General features: G+C 43.8%; 1 protein-coding gene across 1 annotated transcript; it reads left to right on the top strand.

Annotated features, from left to right (window-relative positions):
- Positions 1-584: 584 nt before the first annotated feature.
- LOC114681586 (JNK1/MAPK8-associated membrane protein-like) lies at positions 585-1,680 on the top strand. The gene has a single exon (XM_028855158.2). It carries the CDS (start codon positions 639-641, stop codon positions 1,554-1,556), a length of 918 nt encoding a protein of 305 aa, XP_028710991.1. The 5' UTR covers positions 585-638; the 3' UTR covers positions 1,557-1,680.
- The last annotated feature ends 13,587 nt before the right edge of the window (positions 1,681-15,267 follow it).

The following is a 15,267-nucleotide window of genomic DNA, read 5'->3' as shown; positions in this document are numbered from 1 at the left end:
GGGTCCTTTCTCAAGAGCAAAGTGGAGAGTAACATTCTGTAGCTCTCTATCCAGGGAGTTCAAGAGGACTGCATTACAATACATGAATTTACATGAGGGATCGTTTTTCATCAAACACGAATGCTTAAGATGAAAGATTAAGACATTATGCACCCAAAGAGAGCTAAGCTTCCTTAAAATAATCCTGTTAGAATGTGAATTTTTAAGATCTGATAAATTTATGAATGTCACCAGACACTGACCTGTCACCTGTATCTTCTGCCCCACGCCAATCTATTCAAAAGTAGGAACTGGGGTTTCTCAAGCATGTCTGAATTTACGGTTCATCTACTCTCTCGTGCTAAGACCCTCAGCAAAGGCAGAAAAATCTGACACCCTGAAATACACTTCAAGGACCAGTGTCAGTTCTTCAGGAGGAATGCTTCAAGAGCCCTATCCAGACCAGAAAAAGGATCGCCTCTGAGAGCCTAAGTCAAGAAGCCAGGATGGGCCTTGAGCCCGGGGGAGTGAAGCCTAGAAGGCTGTTGGAGCAGGGGCGGGGCTTCAATGGTTGTCAAGGTTACCGGGAGGCGGAGCCACCTGGACCGTTGTAGCCTAGATATCAGCACCCACTGACCTTAAAAGCCTAGAGTGGCCAGATGGCCTGCTTTGGACTCTACTGTGGCAAGACCCTATTATTTAAAAATAGCTCAACTGAAATATATGGAGAGTGTGGGGCATGCCCAAGAGGGCAGAGGACAAATGAAGAGAAATACTGCCAGCCTTGCACCAAGTCCCCGGAACTTTACGACTGGCTTTACCTTGGATTCATGGCGATGCTGCCTCTCGTTTCCCATTGGTTCTGCATCGGATGGGACACAAAGAAAAGACTTTTCATTGGTATGATTTTTCAGCAAGCTTCCGCATTGTTTGAATGTAGTATGGCAGCCGTGGTCACATTACTTGTAAGTAATCCCCCCGGCAGCCTTTCCATCTATTCATGCGGGGTACTGATGCTTTCGGATTGGTACACGATGCTCTACAATCCAAGTCCAGATTACATCACCACCCTGCACTGCACCCAGGAAGCCGTATACCCACTGTACACCATTGTGTTCGTTTACTATGCTTTCTGCTTGCTGTTCATGATGCTGCTCCGACCGTTTCTGGTGAAGAAGATCCAGTACAGACTCCGCATTCCAAACCCGTTCGGAAGCATTTACACTGCCCTCTACTTCTTCCCGGTTTTGACTATACTGCAAGCGGTTGCAGGAGGCCTCTTGTACTATGCCTTCCCATACATCGTATTGGTGGCATCTTTGGCTAATCTGGCTGTGTACCTGGTTTTTGACAAAATAGAGACCTACAGTGATCTGATAAGGAAGGACAGACTTCTTGTCCTGTTCAGCCACTGGTTTCTTCATGGCTACGGCCTAATTGCCCTCTCCAGAGAGGACCAATTTGAACAAAACCTGTCCTTGTTAATTTTGGTACCTCTCCCGCTCCTGTTTTACTTCTTGACTACCAAATTTACCAAACCATCGCGGATAATCTCAGAAGGAGCCAAATGGTATTGAATATAAAATAAGAAGAAGAAAAAACTGAAGTGTTTTTAACTCTAAAAAGTAAAGAAAATTTAGAAACATATTAGTATCATTCTTTTATGGATGGGAAAAGTAAATATAGTTAATTGATATGTTATTTTTATTTATGTGTATGTGTGTATCTGCATAAGTGCATGTTGCATATGTGCAGGTGCCTGTGGCGGCCAGAAGGGGGCGCCAGATCCCTTGCGCTAGAGTTCCAGGTAGTTGTGAGCACCTGAAGTAGGTCTGGGAACTGAACGCTCCCCATCTGGAAGAACAGCAAACACTCTTAACTGCTGAGCCATCTCTCCAGCCCTGAGGGAACAGTGTATCTTCATGCTTGTTTTCCTTTTGTTGGTAGTGTTGGGTTGGTTTGTTTGTTGGTTGGTTGGTTGGTTGACTAACATCTGTGGTTAGACTTGGAAAACACAAAATATATGTACACTATAGTATCTACTACACTGGAATCCTATTAGGAAGCTTGAGTTATTCTTCAGTATATAGTGCTGACTCTGTTTCTACTAATGGGAGTATCCCAATCTTCTTATGAAAAACCTTAACAGTTAGGACCTGAAAGCCTCTGCACTGGCTCAATTATTTACTCTTGTTCTGTCTCCATTTGCTTCTCACCTTTAAGGCATTACAATGGCAAACATACTTAGAGTGTGACAGCAAATACAGAAATAAATTGCCAGGATTTGGTCGTTGTCTCACATTTCTTTTCACCAATACCCTGTTTTAACAATAAAAAAAGAGAGCGTCATTTATATACCAAGCCTTCTGTTTAGAGACAGCTTGATTGAAGACATGTTCAGATTATTGTCTCTGTAATGAAGAAATTAGTAAAGTTTAACTAAAAACAAACCCAGCCACTCACCCTCTGACACATAAGTGCACTATGGACCACACCTGCTGTCCTATCCTAACATTACATTGATAAGGCCTTTGTTAACACACGCAAACACTCTCTTTGGGGGGCATTTGTATATGAAACAAACCATCCCATAAAAGCGAACTGTGCTGATGGATTCTTGAACAGCAACTTGAAAAGAATAGCAAAGGGAAGGTGAGCTCAGGCTGTGGGAGAAGGCACTAAGAAAAGCCTCAGCAGAGGATCTCAGACTGTCTGACATCACAGTCTGAAGGACCTTCTCAATTTATAAGATCCTTTTGATAGTTTGTCAACTTGACACAACCTGGAATCCCCCAGAAAGACAGTCTCAATGAGGGATTGTCTAGATCAGGTTGGCCTGTGAGCATGTCTGGAGGGTTTGTCTTGATTATATTAGCTGATGTGGGGGAACCCAGCCTGAAAGTGGGTGGCACTGTCCCCAGGTAAAGAATCCTGGGCTGTAAAGGTATAGAGACAGAGCTGAGCAAGAGAAAGCTTGCTTGCATGCATTCATGGCTCTCTGCTCTTGGCTGTGAATGTGATGTGATCCGAGTTTTTGCTGCCTCTGACTTCCTCAAAATGATTGACTGTAACCCAGAATTGTGGGCCGGATAATCCCTTTCTTGCTAAGCTCCTTTCATGAGAGTAGTTTCTTACATCAACAGAAACAGAAGTCGGGCAACCTTGGGCTCTGTCCCCCACGAGCTCCTAAGCCTCGGTTCTGGAGCAGGCATGAGGAATCTGTTTCTGCTTACTCCAAGTGGTTTTTATGACCTCATGGTTCAGGAACCACTGCAGGTTAGTCCAGAAGGGTCCTGTAGGGGTGAATCCTATGCATCTGATGGGTAACTCCTGGGCAGTGGATACTCAGAGGAACCAGTTTCCGCTCCTCCCATCCCTGACAGGAAGGTAAGGGTGCAAACAGAAGAGCTGATTAAAAAAACAAAAAGGTTGGGATCAAAGTGCAGAAGGAAGCCTGTTCCCCAAACTGCTCAGCAGAGTGGAGAGTTTGTCAGAGCGCAGGCCATAGGAGGCACTGCCTTTTCAACACATTGGCTTCATTGCCCGGGTAATGAGGTCCAACAGAAGTTAGCTATTCATCAATCTCACTACTAATAGGAGTCATTCTTCCTCCTGAGGGAAGGACTAACTGAAGAGGTTATAGAAAGACACGGAAGTGTCACTCCAGTATCACCTTCATCCTACAGATAAGAAAGTGGCTGTCTCCTTCCGGTGAAACATGGTGATAATGATAAATGGATCCCTCTTTATCAAAGACTGAGTCCCATGGGGACATGTGAATCCCATGGGTGCTGCCAGAGGTAAAAGGTCATCAGCAAACAGTTTTGTCCTTGTGTGACAAGGGCTTCAAGTTGGCTATGGTGACTCCATTTTGGCACCTCAGATGAACTTGGTCTTGCTGACTAAAGTGACAGTAACTATAAGTGGGAACTGAAGAAAAACAGTTCCAGGGGGGGAAAATCCTCAAGGATGTGAGTTCTTTGTAATGGTCAATTTTGCTAATGGGATATTTTGGCTTTTATAACTATCTGCTTAGCCTGCAGGAAGGGAACCTTGGGGACTTTCCAGCCAGGATGAGGTTTTCGTGCTTAAATAGAGACTCTGGAAAGGCTCAAGACTGTACTTGGGTCCCAAATACCCATGTGTAGTCACCAGACAGCTGAAAGTAAGACTTTCTATTGGCTCATAGACTGTGTCTGAGTAGTCATCTCTGGTGGGAGCCCCACAACACTTGATTGAGTTCAAGATGGGATAAGAATTTACATACTCCAACACTTAATAGTGATTGTCCACTTGGTGGGATTTAATGTCACCATGGAAATGTTTCACTAGGCATGTTGTGAATGTGCTTCTAGAGCAGGAAAATGGAAGTGGGAAGACTTACTTTCTATATGGCTGGCACCATTGCATTGGGATGGGGTCCTAGAGTTAATAAAAAGGAGGGACTGAACTGAACACCAACCAGTATTCATGACTCTGCTTCGTGTCTGTGGGCACAAGGTGACCAGCTGCCTCATGCTCATGCCGTGTCATGATGGACAGTATCTCTTTGAACTCCAAGCTGAAATACATCCTTCCTCCCTGAAGCTTCTGCTTTTATTTTTTAACATAATTTTTATTAATTCTTTGGAAATTTCACCTCATGCACCCCAATTCCACTTATTGCCCAGTCCTTCCATATCTGCCCTCCACCCTTGCAGCCTCCCCAAAAGAAAACAAGCAAACAAAATCCATTTCACTCCTCTGTCTTTTCCACCTCTCCATCACAGTGTCATCACTGTGTCATCACAGTGTCATCACAGTGTCAGAGTGTCATCACTGTGTCATCACAGTGTCATCACAGTGTCAGAGTGTCATCACAGTGTCAGAGTGTCATCACAGTGTCATCACAGTGTCATCACAGTGTCATCACAGTGTCAGAGTGTCATCACAGTGTCAGAGTGTCATCACAGTGTCATCACTGTGTCATCACAGTGTCATCACAGTGTCATCACAGTGTCATCACAGTGTCATCACTGTGTCAGAGTGTCATCACTGTGTCATCACTGTGTCATCACAGTGTCAGAGTGTCATCACAGTGTCATCACAGTGTCAGAGTGTCATCACAGTGTCATCACAGTGTCATCACAGTGTCAGAGTGTCATCATAGTGTCAGAGTGTCATCACAGTGTCAGAGTGTCATCACAGTGTCAGAGTGTCATCAAAGTGTCATCACTGTGTCATCACAGTGTCATCACAGTGTCATCACAGTGTCATCACAGTGTCATCACAGTGTCAGAGGTCATCACAGTGTCATCACAGTGTCAGAGTGTCATCACAGTGTCATCACAGTGTCAGAGTGTCATCACAGTGTCATCACAGTGTCAGAGTGTCAAGTGTCATCAACAGTGTCATCACAGTGTCAGAGTGATCACAGTGTCAACAGTGTCATCACAGTGTCAAGTGTCATCACAGTGTGTCATCACAGTGTCATCACAGTGTCAGAGTGTCATCACAGTGTCATCACACGTGTCCATCATAACAGTGTCATCAATAGTGTCATCACAGTGTCAGAGTGTCATCACAGTGTCATCACAGTGTCAGAGTGTCATCACAGTGTCATCACAGTGTCATCACAGTGTCAGAGTGTCATCACAGTGTCATCACAGTGTCATCATAGTGTCATCACAGTGTCAGAGTGTCATCACAGTGTCAGAGTGTCATCACAGTGTCATCAGTGTCATCAAGTGTCAGAGTGTCATCAGTGTCATCACAGTGTCATCACAGTGTCAGAGTGTCATCACAGTGTCATCACAGTGTCATCACAGTGTCAGAGTGTCATCACAGTGTCAGAGTGTCATCACAGTGTCATCATAGTGTCATCACAGTGTCAGAGTGTCATCATAGTGTCAGAGTGTCATCACAGTGTCATCACAGTGTCATCACAGTGTCAGAGTGTCATCACAGTGTCCAGAGTGTCATCACAAGTGTCATCAAATAGTGTCATCACAGTGTCAGAGTGTCATCAAGTTCAAGTGTCAATCACAGTGTCATCAAAGTGTCATCAAGTGTCAAGAGTGTCATCATCAGTGTCACAAGTGTCATCACAGTGTCAGTCATCACAGTGTCAGAGTGTCATCATAGTGTCAGAGTGTCATCACAGTGTCATCATAGTGTCATCATAGTGTCAGAGTGTCATCACAGTGTCAGAGTGTCATCACAGTGTCATCATAGTGTCATCACAGTGTCAGAGTGTCATCACAGTGTCATCACAGTGTCAGAGTGTCATCACAGTGTCAGAAGTGTCATCATAGTGTCAGAGTGTCATCACAGTGTCAGAGTGTCATCACAGTGTCATCATAGTGTCATCACAGTGTCAGAGTGTCATCACAGTGTCATCACAGTGTCATCACAGTGTCAGAGTGTCATCATAGTGTCAGAGTGTCATCACAGTGTCAGAGTGTCATCACAGTGTCAGAGTGTCATCACAGTGTCATCACAGTGTCATCACAGTGTCAGAGTGTCATCAAAGTGTCATCACTGTGTCATCACAGTGTCAGAGTGTCATCACAGTGTCATCACAGTGTCATCACAGTGTCATCATAGTGTCAGAGTGTCATCACAGTGTCATAGTGTCATCACAGTGTCATCACAGTGTCATCACAGTGTCAGAGTGTCATCACAGTGTCATCATAGTGTCATCACAGTGTCAGAGTGTCATCACTGTGTCAGAGTGTCATCACTGTGTCAGAGTGTCATCACTGTGTCATCACAGTGTCAGAGTGTCATCACAGTGTCAGAGTGTCATCACAGTGTCAGAGTGTCATCACAGTGTCAGAGTGTCATCACTGTGTCATCACAGTGTCAGAGTGTCATCACAGTGTCATCACAGTGTCAGAGTGTCATCACTGTGTCATCACTGTGTCATCACAGTGTCAGAGTGTCATCACAGTGTCATCACTGTGTCAGAGTGTCATCACAGTGTCATCACAGTGTCAGAGTGTCATCACAGTGTCATCACTGTGTCATCACAGTGTCAGAGTGTCATCACAGTGTCATCACAGTGTCATCACAGTGTCATCACAGTGTCATCACAGTGTCATCATAGTGTCATCACAGTGTCAGAGTGTCATCACAGTGTCATCACAGTGTCATCATAGTGTCATCACAGTGTCAGAGTGTCATCACTGTGTCAGAGTGTCATCACAGTGTCATCACAGTGTCAGAGTGTCATCACTGTGTCATCACTGTGTCATCACAGTGTCAGAGTGTCATCACAGTGTCATCACTGTGTCAGAGTGTCATCACTGTGTCAGAGTGTCATCACAGTGTCATCACTGTGTCATCACTGTGTCATCACAGTGTCAGAGTGTCATCAAAGTGTCATCACTGTGTCAGAGTGTCATCACTGTGTCATCACAGTGTCAGAGTGTCATCACAGTGTCATCACTGTGTCATCACTGTGTCATCATAGTGTCATCACAGTGTCATCACAGTGTCAGAGTGTCATCACTGTGTCATCACTGTGTCATCACAGTGTCAGAGTGTCATCACAGTGTCATCACAGTGTCATCACAGTGTCATCACGTGTCATCACGTGTCATCATGTGTCATCACAGTGTCAGAGTGTCATCACTGTGTCATCACTGTGTCATCACAGTGTCAGAGTGTCATCACAGTGTCATCACAGTGTCATCACAGTGTCAGAGTGTCATCATGATGTCATAGTGTCATCACAGTGTCATCACAGTGTCATCACAGTGTCATCACAGTGTCATCACAGTGTCATCACAGTGTCATCACAGTGTTCAAGTGTCATCAAGTGTCATCACTGTGTCAGAGTGTCATCACTGTGTCATCACAGTGTCAGAGTGTCATCACAGTGTCATCACTGTGTCAGAGTGTCATCACTGTGTCATCACAGTGTCATCACAGTGTCAGAGTGTCATCATGTTCATCAAGTGTCACAGTGTCATCACAGTGTCATCACAGTGTCATCATAGTGTCATCACTGTGTCATCACAGTGTCATCATAGTGTCATCACAGTGTCATCACAGTGTCATCACAGTGTCTCACGTGTCACACAGTGTCATCACAGTGTCATCACTGTGTCAGAGTGTCATCACAGTGTCATCACAGTGTCAGAGTGTCATCACTGTGTCATCACAGTGTCATCACAGTGTCAGAGTGTCATCACAGTGTCATCACAGTGTCATCACTGTGTCAGAGTGTCATCACAGTGTCATCACAGTGTCAGAGTGTCATCACAGTGTCAGAGTGTCATCACTGTGTCATCACAGTGTCAGAGTGTCATCACAGTGTCAGAGTGTCATCACAGTGTCAGAGTGTCATCACTGTGTCATCACAGTGTCAGAGTTCATACATGTCATCACAGTGTCATCACTGTGTCAGAGTGTCATCACTGTGTCATCACTGTGTCATCATAGTGTCATCACAGTGTCAGAGTGTCATCACAGTGTCAGAGTGTCATCACAGTGTCATCACAGTGTCATCACTGTGTCAGAGTGTCATCACAGTGTCAGAGTGTCATCACTGTGTCATAATGTCATCACAGTGTCAGAGTGTCATCACTGTGTCATCACTGTGTCATCACAGTGTCAGAGTGTCATCACAGTGTCATCACAGTGTCATCACTGTGTCAGAGTGTCATCACAGTGTCATCACTGTGTCATCACAGTGTCATCACAGTGTCATCACAGTGTCATCACTGTGTCGTCACAGTGTCAGAGTGTCATCACAGTGTCATCATAGTGTCATCACAGTGTCATCATAGTGTCACAGTGTCATCACAGTGTCATCATAGTGTCATCATAGTGTCACAGTGTCATCACAGTGTCATCATAGTGTCATCACAGTGTCATCATAGTGTCACAGTGTCATCACAGTGTCATCATAGTGTCACAGTGTCATCATAATGTCATAGTGTCATCATAGTGTCACAGTGTCATTATAGTGTCATCACAGTGTCATCATAGTGTCACAGTGTCATCATGATGTCATAGTGTCATCACAGTGTCATCACAGTGTCATCACAGTGTCATCATAGTGTCATCACAGTGCCGTCATAGTGTCAGAGTGTCATCACAGTGTCATATTGGCCTTGGGAGCCATGGTCTGTCACACAGAATACCCTTTGCCCAGATTTCCATGCAAATGTTCACTGCAGGGATTGTTGGTCTCCGGTTTCTGCTACACCATCAATTCTGGGCCCTCACTGCAACTGTCTCAGATATCCTGCTGTTGCCCCAGTCATGGAGATCCTGCAGCTATAGGTCAGCAGGAGCAATCCCTTCATGTGCTCCAGGATGTCATAGATAGGGTAGATGTTGGAGTGGGCTAACTCAAAGCCCTGGAGGTGGGCCTGGGTGGTAGCTGAGTTGGTCAGTCTGGGCCTCTACCAGGACCTCCCCCCTTGGGTGAGGGTCAAGACCAGCTCTCCTGCAGGCATAGTGATGGGTGGGACCAGCTCTCCTATTGAGGTAGCCCATGGGGGATGGGCAGCTCTCCTATGCCCACATCACTGGGCCAGTTCTCCCAGGAGGAAGGCAGCTTTACAAATGTTTTCCTCCATGCCCACTCTGAGTATGACTGTCAAAATCTTCAACACGGCAATACATACAGTAAACAGAGCATCCCGGGGCACAGGCATGCTGTGCCCTCCATGAACAGATGACTATAGACTCCAGAGTCTGCCATATTTACTCCATGAAGCTCTCAATTACAAACCAACAAGGAAGCCCTAGATAAAATAAAAAGAAATAAGAAGCAAAACCTGTCAGGAACTAAGCTAAGATTTATCATGCAAAATGTGAGTGTAATAATAAATGAATGTGTAAATGCTGGGAGGTGCTTCAGAGGAAAAAACTGTGAAGAAAAGGCCTTCAGAATTTTTTTTTCTTTTTAGCTTGGAAAAGATCAGAGCTGAGGGTACACTATTTGTCCCTGCCCTCTATTGGGTGCCTCAGTTGGTTCACAAGAACTATTTTGATAATTTCCCTTTCTCAACAGACAGACAAAATAAAATTTCCATTTGATCCAGTACAAGTGTTTGATGTGCTATGCTTTTGAATTTTTGATACATTTAGATGCAGGTCCAAAACTGACTGGTTCCCTGCTTAACAGAGAAAAAAAAGAAAGAAAGAAAGAAAGAAAGAAAGAAAGAAAGAAAGAAAGAAAGAAAGAAAGAAAATCACTTTATTTCTATGGAATTTGAAATGTGTAATTTTTTTTAATTCCACAAATTACTGAAGTTAGCTCCACATCCTGGATTTGATCCCTGTTTTTATTCAAAGTCAACTTCCCCAAAAGATTTAAGTGTGGAAAATTGTGCCCAAATATTATGTTGTGTTTTATTTCTTTGCCCAATATTTGTTTCCCATGATGGCTGCATCCCAATTTATAGTAGACAGTAGGTCATTTTTATTTCTCCACATAAAAGTCACATGACCTTTCATGGCCATAATGTTTTATTTACCCAACACGATTATGATACACAACCCCAGGATTGATATTGTACCAGGGAGTGCTTGTAACACGTGTAGGTAGGGGTTGACAGTTAAACTTATTCCTTTCAAAAACCCTCACTCTCTCGCTTTCTCAGTTGTGCTCCTATAAATCCAGTGTCCTATGTCAGTAATTTTTTGAAATATACTATATGTCTCCTGGTGATGGCCATCTTACTCTACTCCTTAAATCCATATTTAGAGACAGCAAAGCTGCCACCGAGAATATCACCATTGCAGAATAGCAAAGATAAAATACATAGCTCCTGTCCAATGAATAAAAGTGCTTGCCACCACGTCCTATGACCTGAGGTTGATGGTCAAGCCTCACGCGGTGGAAAGAGAGAACTGACTTCTCCAACTTGACCTCAGACCTCCATATGTGCACTGTGACACACACACACACACACACACACACACACACACACACACACACACGAGTAAATAAATGAAATTTTTAAAAAGATATACATCTATATTTCTTTCTTTTCTTGTTTTATCTCTTAAATAAATTTTAGGCATTCCCATACAACTTTTTAAACAATGAAACAATGTGATTCAAGGTCTAGAAAATCCTCTCCTAAGCAGAATTTCTCTGCATGTCGACATATGCCAGAATGCTTTCCCTCCAGGATCCTGGATATCATCCTCCTTCCAGGGCATCTATATTTTCCACATGTTCTAGTTTATCAAGCGAAGGATTTACAGGACTCTGAAACTCGCAGTTAGTGAGCGCTGGGTGCTCAGCTCAGCTGCACTCACGCACAGCGGTGATATGCATCAGTAAAGCCGAGAGAAGGGAGCAAGCCTTCAGCAACAGCGCTTTGTAGGGAAACAACTGCTCAAGACCAACTCAGTGCTAAAATCTCAGCCGTGCAGTTGTGCAAGCCCAGACTCTCAGAACACTACCAATCCAGGGGACGCTGCCACACACCCGGGGTGAGCAGACCCACTGTTACACATTTCTGGGAAGGGAACTGTAGATGCAGGGCTGTCTGTAGGTTAACTTACGATGTCCTGAGTGAAGGACCGAATCCTTCTCAATGGCTGAGTCCTTTTCCACAGCTGAATGTGTAGGATACTTACTCAGCACTAAGAGCAGGTGTTTTGTTTTTTTTTTGAGATTGACATTTAATTACTATGTTTGCCCTTTCCTCCATCCAAACCCTACTTTATACCCATCCCCAATTTCCTTCAAATCCATAGCCTATTTTTTCATCAGTTGTTATTGCATGCACATATGTATTTGTATATACATATATATTTCTAAATATAACCTGTTGTGATTTTGATATGATAAGACTGTCTTGTGATCGAAAATACCCAAGATAAAGATTAAAACTTTTTGTTATTAATAACTTCCTGTTATTCTTGGCACTTTGAGTCACACTGTGATTGTCGTTTTTGTCAGCTTGGTAGGCTCTTGAATTAACTAAAAGACACACCTCTGGGTAAGACTATAACAGAATCCCCAGGAAAGATTAACTGTGGGGAGAAGTCCATCCCTGAGAGTGGGCAGCACCTTCTGAGAGCTGCCCAGATGTAAAAAGGGGCCAGGACAGTGCTACTTGCTTGCCTGCATTTCCTTCTTGCTGATGAGTCATCTGGGTGCTGGAGCAACTGGCATCTTCTGATACCATCAGGACAGTTTCTTCTGTCTTCCAGCATGGAGTAAGACCAGTGGCTGGCTCTCCAAGAGTCATCTAGGCCTTCCACATAGGATTTCAGTGGCTAAGGCATCCAGCTTCGTGGATTGAGCATCTGTGGGGCTCTCAGCATCTCCTGCATGCCAATGGCCACAGTTCCCATCATGTAAACTAATCCAATGCAACTCTGTTGTAATATATATATATATATATATATATATATATATATATATATATATATATATATATATATTTGTTCTGTGCATTCTGTGTCTCAATGAACCCTGACTGGAACACCCTGATTCTTGACATTCACCTTATCCAAATGCACCCTGAAGCCCACTACAAAGACAATGCCAGTTTTGCCCATGAATGGACCCTTTACAAAAGCAAATGTTATGGTTAGTATTTTAGAACACAGTCAAAGATGTCATAATAAAATGATCCACTTAAAACCACTGCAGCAACACATGAAATAAGTGCAAACCTCACTGTAGTCCGTCAGGAATTCTTATCCTACCTCACACTAGACAAGGCTTGATCCATGACAACACACCCAGTCCTTTCAGAAAACCTCCCTCTAGAACCTAGAATTATTTCCACCTTCCTCTCTCCAAACACACCCATCATCAGTCACTTCACCAGGGGGCCCGAGTGCTGTAGAGTCCAACTGCTGATAAGAACATAACCACAGCTAATATGTGCATGACCAGTGAGGAAAGCAAGAGAAAGGATTGTTTCTCACCACTAGCTTCGGCATTTAAAAGTATCAAACAGTTTAATGCACACACACAAACATGAAAGGATTTATTACAACATTTACAGGTGGGAAAAAAGGCCAGGATCACCTGGGTTTTTGTTTGTTTGTTTGTTTTTGTTTGTTTGTTTGCTCATGTAATGAGCAGCAGAGCCAGGATATGCTTCTAATTATAGAATGTGAGTTTTTGTACTATGTAGTGCTAGCTCAACTGTTAACATTCCTGGAGAGCATTTGTTGTCTCTAAGGCTTTGCCTGGAAGACTATGAATGGGACACATAAGAAACACAGGCACAGAAGGAATCAGTTGTGGGGAGGATGGAGGGAGAGAGTATTGGGAGAGACTACTGGAATTGGGGGCAATTTCAGGTTAAGGTATAAATTTAGTGCAGTGGAAACTCCTAGGTATCTACTAGGATGACCTTAGCTAAGACTCCTAGTAATGGGGGATATGGAACCTGAACTGGCAGTCTCCTGTAACCAGGCAAGACTTTCAAGGGAAGGACTGAGACATCAACCCAGCCGCAAATCCTTTGACCTACAATTTGTTCTATCTACAAGATATGCTGGGGTAAAGGTGGCACTGAAATTGTAGGAGTGGCCAACTAATGACTGGTCCAGTGTGAGACCCATGCCACAAGAGGGAGCCAACACCAGACACCACCTGGAGGACCAGGAACCAGAGGTCCAGATGACCCAGAGACTTGGAATAGAACCAAACACTTCTGGGGGTTGGGGGAGTAAATAAAATGATTCCTAATGATATTCTGCTATACTCATAGACAAGAGCCTGGTGTAATCACCATCAGAGAAGATCCATCCAGCAACTGATGGAAAAAGATGTAGAGGTCCACAGCTAAACATTAAGCAGAACTCGGTGAATCCTATAGAAGGGGATGAAGGATTTTAGCAGCCAGAAGGGTCAAGGGCACCACAAGAAAACCCAAGAATCAACAAACCTGGACTCACAGTGGTTCACTGAAACTGAACCAATAATCAGGGAACCTGCATGTGTCTAACCTATGCCCTCTGTATATATGTTTTGGTTGTATAGCTTGGTGCTTTTGTGCAACTCCTAACAGAAGGGAGTGGGGGTTGTTTCTGATGACTTTTGCCTGCTTTTGGGACCCTTTTCTTCCTACTAGGTTGCCTCATCCAGCCTTAATATGAAGAGAGGTGCCTAGTCTTACTGCAACTTGATACGCCACATCTGGTTGATATCCCTGAGAGGAGGCCTGCCCTTTTAAAAGGAAATCTTGGTTGATTTTTCCTTTGATGAGTATGAAGTGTCCTTATTTATCTCTTTTGATTAACTTTGTTTGAAGCCTTTTTTGTTAGATATTAGAATGGCTACACCAGTTTGTTTCTTAGATCCATTTGCTTGAAAAAAAATCTCTTTCCAACACTTTACTCTGAAGTAATGTCTGTCTTTGATGTTGAAGCTGTTTTGTGCATGCAGCAGAAGGATGGATCCTGTTTTCATATCCATTCTGTTAGCTGTCTTTTTATTGGGGAATTGAGTCCATTGATATTGAGAGATATTAATTGTTAATTCCTGTTATTATGTTGTTGGTGGTCGTGATAGTGATATTGTGTGTGCTTGTGTGTGTGTGTGTGTGTGTGTGTGTGTGTGTGTGTGTGTGTGCGCGCGCGCGCGCATGCATGCGTTTCCCTTTCTAGAGTTTTGCTGGTGTAAGATTATTTATTGTCTGTGTTTTCATGGATGTAGTTAACCTCCTTAGGTTGGAGTTTTCCTTCCAGTACCTTCTGTAGGACTGAGTTTGCAGATAGATACTGTTTAAATTTGACTTTGTCATGAAATATTTTATTTTCTCCATCTATGGTGATTGAAAATTTTCCTGGGTATAGTAGTCTGGGCTGCCATCCATGGTCCTTTAGAATCTGTAAGACATCTGCCCAGGCCCTTTTTGCTTTTAGAGTCTCCATTAAGAAGTTGGCTGTAATTTTAATAGGTCTGCCTTTATATGTTACTTGGCCTTTTTCTCTTGCAGCTTTTTTTCCCTTTTATTTTATTTTACGATACCATTCAGTTCTACATAACAGCCACAGATTCCCTTGTTCTCCCCCTTCCTGCCCCCCTCCCCTTCCCCCCAGCCCACCCCCCCAGGGCAAAGCCTCCTCCTCCTCCAGGGCACCTCCTCCAGGGCAAAGCCTCCCCCGAGGACTAGGATTGACCTGGTAGACTCAGTCCAGGCAGGTCCAGTCCCCTCCTCCCAGATTCTTTCTTTGTTCTGTGTGTTTAGTGTTTTGATTATTATGTGGCCAAGGGAACTTTCTTTTCTGGTTCAGCATTTTTAGTGTTCTGTAAGCCTCTTGTACCTTTATAGTATGCTGGAACTCTTAACTGACTTCATCTTGAAC

Source organism: Peromyscus leucopus, chromosome 3 (genome assembly GCF_004664715.2).
Source record: "Peromyscus leucopus breed LL Stock chromosome 3, UCI_PerLeu_2.1, whole genome shotgun sequence".
NCBI classification, from domain to species: Eukaryota; Metazoa; Chordata; class Mammalia; order Rodentia; family Cricetidae; genus Peromyscus; species Peromyscus leucopus.
The sequence above is the reverse complement of the archived record's forward strand: the minus strand, read 5'-3'. Positions and strand labels throughout refer to the sequence as shown.

What these genes read in the sequence shown, in the direction of transcription:
- LOC114681586 (XM_028855158.2), top strand. Translation starts at nt 639, where the DNA reads ATGGCCTGCTTTGGACTCTACTGTGGCAAGACCCTATTATTTAAAAAT.